The sequence below is a fragment of the Poecilia latipinna genome, unplaced genomic scaffold (genome assembly GCF_001443285.1).
Source record: "Poecilia latipinna isolate Pla-1442-1.1 unplaced genomic scaffold, P_latipinna-1.0 Scaffold982, whole genome shotgun sequence".
In the NCBI taxonomy this organism is placed as follows: Eukaryota; Metazoa; Chordata; class Actinopteri; order Cyprinodontiformes; family Poeciliidae; genus Poecilia; species Poecilia latipinna.
In genome coordinates, this window is record NW_015113598.1 from 166,126 (window position 1) to 171,821 (window position 5,696).

The following is a 5,696-nucleotide window of genomic DNA, read 5'->3' on the forward strand; positions in this document are numbered from 1 at the left end:
CTGCGGCCTCCTTCCCACTTGCATGCAGTTCAGCCAAACAGATTGCCCTCCCCTGCCCTCCTCTCTCCCCTCCCCCCTCTCTCCCTTCAATCCCTCCATTCTCTACACACATCCTGTGCATGTCCCAGGAGTGCTCTCCGTGTGTATGCCCTTGTGTGTGCACAGCCTAAAAAAGTAATTTCTGACAGCGCTGATTTACCGGGTTGTGAATGGTCTTGTGTTCAGATTGAGAAGTGTTAAAATGGAGCAACGCAAGCTGAATGACCAAGCAAACTCACTAGTGGACCTTGCTAAGGTAAGATAGACTGTTCCACTGTCAATTTCGATTCGCTTAACTCCTGTGAGTGGGCTCAGTGCATGCTGTTTCACTCACTACGTTGGTGTCCTGGTGTAGACAAAGTCTACAGGTGTCAAATAAACAGACAGGCTTTACATCTATGTTCTGTTGTGTGGTCCACTCACCTGAAGTGTCTGGGTATGAAATAATAGCCTATCTTTATTTAAGGTGTTTATCCCAAGACATGCCCTCCAATAAATGCTTTAAATTTTTTTTTAAATGCAGTGTAATTTTTCATTTTGTTCGCCTTTAGAGTTACTGACTACAAGCGGACAACCCTCTGGGAGAGCGCAGGCAGGGTGCCAGCCTGACGCAGCACAAACACTAACCTGGGAAGGGAGACACGCTGTGATCTGATGATTCAGCCTGAAATAAAGGCAGAGGAGGGCGGGAAGGAGACCACTCTGACATTCAAAAAACACAACACAGTCAAGCTGGACGTAATCCAGCATGTCACTGAGAATATTAGCTGATATCGCCCAGTCAATCTATTGCTGTAAAACAACAGTCAGACTCGGAACATGGGAGAAACTGGCTAACGACCGATTCAGTTCGTTTTGGTCCGAGCAGTTGTCATGAGAAGCCACAACCACGAGAGGGCAGTAAAATGTCTTTTTTTTTTTTTAAGTTTTGCTGTAGAAAAACTGAGCTCAACATGTGCAGCTGTTGAAGATGAATTGCCACTGCAGTGCTCTCTGAAAATCATCAGATCACAGTGCATCTCTTTAATTCATTATCTCCCGCACAGCCTGTTATCTGTGTACTCGCTCTCTGATTGCCTCCTTTTCCTCCTGCTTTCATGATGTCAGCTGGTGGTTTGCGTCGTGCTTAAAGTGAATCTTTGTCTTGCTAATGAAATTGACTCCTGCACAAATTGCTGGGCCAGGTTGTTTGCCGTTAAAGTGTAATTCCTTCTCACTCCATAACTCACAGTTAGGTTTTTACCTAAAGAGCTGCATCTAGTAACAAATTCAGTGTTCTAAAAATTGTACATTGGTTTGTTTTGTTATATGACAATCACAAATGTTGATTTTTTTTTTTTTTTTTTTTACAGGATTTTATGCCATAGCTAAGCAAAACATGGCACATAACTGAGGTGGAAGGATTTTTGACAAATGAAAAAATATCTGAAAAGTGTGGCATGCATTTGTAATATATTGTATTCTGGAGGGCTGCACATAAATGCATGCCATTCATTTCAAATATTATTTGTAAAACCATTTTTTGTAAAAATCTTTTTAAAATATCATAACCTTCTCTATATAAATCACAATTATGTGCTATGTCATATTGGTCTGAGTGAAGTACGTTTAAGTTTGTGGAAAAAATCTGAAAAAGTGCAAGGGGTTGTGAACACTTTTGCAGAGCTGTATTTTTGTGACTCACTCAGAAATCTTTGCATGATGAGGATATATGGATTCATAAATATAATGGAACAAAGTAAAACTGTTGTTACCGGCATATTTAGCACTGCCAATGTTTCTTCAGTCAACACTGCAACAGATAAGCAACCTTTTCCATCATTCCTGCCTTAAATCAGAATACGACAAGGTAAGTGATGGATGACATTGCCTCTGGCCTGCCAAGGATTATCAGTCTTACATTGAATAATCCCTCAGAAACCATCCTCTGACATTTTCACCCCGAAGGCATGTTTGAAATGTGACAAGAGTTTCTACATCTGCAGTTGAGGAATATAGAAAACTAAAAGCTCAGGAGGAACAGTCTGCAAAACTAGCAGAAAGTGACCTCAGCTGGCACATTTCCTGTGTCCTCCAGGCCAACAATTAATGCGGTTTGTTCTGCACTGAAACATGATTTCTTGCAAACTTTGTACAGAAAATGGTCCCTCGTGAGGTCTGTGATGTTGTGGACATTAGCTTTAAGCAGCATTAAAGCTGATCTTTTTTATGATTTATCTTCAGATTTCAGCAGAACAATAACTCAAATATTCTCACAACTGTTTTGTGTCATGAGAACTGTTTGAAACATAAATAGAAATCTGTGGATTTTACCAGAAGAATTCAAATAGTTTAGTATTTGGTATTTATTCAGGTTACTTATGCAAAACCGGTTTCTTACCAAGTTGTGGTTTGAGAAGACGGTAATGTCAAATTTTGCACGTTGGCAGTAAAATCTCTTAGGTTTCAAATACACACGAGATGCAAGTAGGTGCAGAGCAAAGATCTGCTCCGGGAAAAGTTTCAGGGAATCCAGATGTTCAAACAGAAATCCAGAGAGGAAAATTAGATTAACTATATACTGGTAAATGTTTATAAACAAAAGTATTCAAAAATAATAAATGTGTACAGAAGCAATGGTTCAAAGAAAAAGAACTGTTATCAGGCACGTTGTGGACACACATTAACAGAAGCATTATTTAAAGTTTTATCTCTGAAATCCTGTCTTTTTATTGTAATAATTTTTTCTTTCTGTCGCATAGTTGGCAAAACTCCTCAGGAAGCTTTAGGCTCAATTTACATTCAAGCCATTGACATAACCTTGCAATCCAGACGTCCAGAGAAGATTTGGACTTGGAAAGTGTTCCTTTGACTTTTATACCTCTCCCTTGAAGGTCCACTGCTTTTACTGCAGTTCCTATTTTAACCACTGGATGTCTCAGCAGGTCAAATTTTCATGTATGCAACAATTAGAAACAGAAGAAGAAACTATCAAGGGAGGGCATTCCAAGTAGAACAGACAGTATCAAGGTTCGAATTTAAAATAAAGTAACATAAATCTCAAATCTTAGCCCACTTGAGATTTGTTTCTTGTTTCGTTTTACGGTAATGACGTTTAGCATTTAAATCTACAATTTGAATTACAAATCCAAATCTTGAAGACATAACCTTAAATTTCATTTTTAAAATGTGGAGAAGCTGAAACGCTACTTTGTGTGTTACATTATTTTAGCTACGGTAAATGAATGGACTTTAATTTCTGCATTGTTTTTTAGGTGTTTTCTAATGTACAGTCTGCAAATTGGAATTAAATGCATTAATAAAGTATATGTTTTAATTATTGGTAACTTTTTCTTTCCTCTTTTCTTACAGAATCAACATAAACTACATATTTAAATGGATGTCAAAGAAGTGTTTTTTTTTTATCTATATATTCACGAATGTTACAACCTGCACATGTTAGCAGTGAAGAATGAGCAACAAGTTGAAAGACTGATTGCATCAAGTGTGTTTCCTCTCTGCCGTTGCAGACGCAGAACATCATGTATGACATGGTGTCAGACTTGAACGAGAGAGGGGAGGACATGGAGAAGAGGATTGCGTTGCTGGAAACAAAGCTGGAAACCCTACTGACTAACTTGCAAGCTCTTCCTGGACTCATCAGCCAGGTCATCAACCAGCAGCACAGGGACTTCCTGGAAGTGCAGCTCCAGCCTTACGACAAACACAGCCCTGAGCGCTCGCAGTCGGTGTCACGGAGGAGATCATCCTCTACGGCACCGCCGACCTCCTCGGAGAGCAGCTAGAGTCCAAACGGGGAACGCCTCCGCTCAAGACTTTTGCCATCATATGGCCAAGTTGCATTTACTGTAAAGCCTTATGGTTTCAATAAGTATTACCCAAATTCTGATGACAGAATCCGACTTCCTGGGGACGATGCGTTTTAACGGATAACTTCATGCTGTCCTTATTTTTATTACCTCAAAAGATGATGTTATCCATGCTCTGGTGATAGACCACAAATAATGGCCCTTCCCTCAGTAATAAAAGGCCTCCCCAGGCTCTGACAGGAACTCTACTCCGTCTCTATGCAGAGGTAGCCAGCTCTAGGTGTCAAGGTTACTAGGCGTGAAACTATTGCACTAAAGTAGTGCTTTCTCATGGACGTTGCACTTCTGCTGGCTTGACTCAGTTGCAAACTGAGAAACTACTGAGGAACCAGACAGAGAGCATGTCAGCGATATGACGGAAATAGTGAAATGACTCTAGACGGCAGGTAAATAGCACTCCAACACACAGTCGCTCAGAGATAAGGTAAAAAGCTTGAAATGAGGAAACAAACACGTATTTCTAGGTTAGAAAACAGCATCAACTATAGCGGTTTTTCTTTGCAGATTGCCCCCTGTAGAATGACTATTTTTAAGGGGGGGAGATGTTGCACATAGTTTAATCCTCAACTCAACTGAATGCATCGAAAATCTGTACTTGCACTTAATTTTTAATGAATGCACTTCAATGCTGGCTGACATATGATCTAAAGATCTATACCCATTTTAAAAAAAAGTCGTATGGGCATGGGTTTATTGTTGTCAGTTCTCAATTTGTAGTGTTGTCTAATCCAACAAACCCACATTTAGTTTCTTTTGTTTGTTTGTTTTATTATTTATTATTATTATTGGTTCTTGATAAAAAAAAATGCATTTACTTAGACTTATAGAGGTCTAATGAAATGCACCGAATGATCATAAACAAAGTAATTCCACCCATGTCTTGCTGTGTCTTAACTCCTGTCCTCTCCTGCGTTATCTATGCTCTCTGTCTTCCAAGCCGGGCAACAAAATATGCCGAACAGCAACTGTAAACCCTATCTACCTTTTAAAGCTGAAGAAATACATATTTTTATATATTTTCATGAGGACAAGCACACCTCTTGCGATAAATAAACGACAGGAAAAAAAAAGGTGAAGAGTCAGAAACGGCACACGGTGGGAGAAACCTGGAAATGGAGATGATTTGTCTGAGTTTTTCAAAAGGATAGGAAAATTAATTAATTAGGCATTACTTCAGCATAAGACCCCACTGATGTAAACTTTTCAAGAATGAAGAAGATAAACTGGTCACTCGTAAAATCAGCACCTCGGCCAGCACTCAAACATAAACCAACCGGATGTGCAGTCCACAAACATTAACAACGTAGAAACCAATGAGAGATTCTGTTGTATGCAACCTAAACGATAAAGCAAATAAAAAATACCCAATTAGATGGGTCTGAGTCCTTCTTTGTTTTTCCTTGTGTGACATGTCGGACAATTTAACAACATGGTTTCCATGTTCAGATGTTTACAGTGCAATGAAAAAGTATTTGTTCCCTGATGAATTTGTTCAGTTTCTTACAGATTCTATTGTGTGGACAAAACTAAACTTGCATCCCACGTGCAAATATTCTTGGCTGCAGAGTATAAAGAAATCAATTAAATACAGAAGTAGGAAAGATATGTGAAAGCAGGAAAAATATTTTCCCTCATCCAAAGAGTTTTAGGAACAGGATTCAAACCAAACCTGTAAGTCAACTTGAATGGACCCAAAATAAAGATTTTTGAGTAGCCTAGTCAAAGTCTGAACCTAAATCTGCATCAAATCTGCACCTTAAACAGGACATTTCTCCAGGTACCCTTTCC

The 5,696-nt window shown here is 39.2% G+C and overlaps 1 protein-coding gene across 2 annotated transcripts in view; it reads left to right on the forward strand.

The window, feature by feature from the left end:
- The window catches only part of kcnn2 (potassium calcium-activated channel subfamily N member 2), a 35,713-nt gene extending 30,430 nt beyond the window's left edge, over positions 1 to 5,283 (forward strand). The window contains exons 8-9 of one of the 2 annotated variants that reach the window (XM_015050281.1): positions 226 to 295; positions 3,549 to 5,283. In XM_015050281.1, coding sequence (XP_014905767.1) covers positions 226 to 295; positions 3,549 to 3,824 — 346 coding nt within the window. In that variant the 3' untranslated portion in view covers positions 3,825 to 5,283. The remainder of the gene's footprint in view (positions 1 to 225; positions 296 to 3,548) is intronic. The other variant, XM_015050282.1, reaches the window with a different exon arrangement.
- The last annotated feature ends 413 nt before the right edge of the window (positions 5,284 to 5,696 follow it).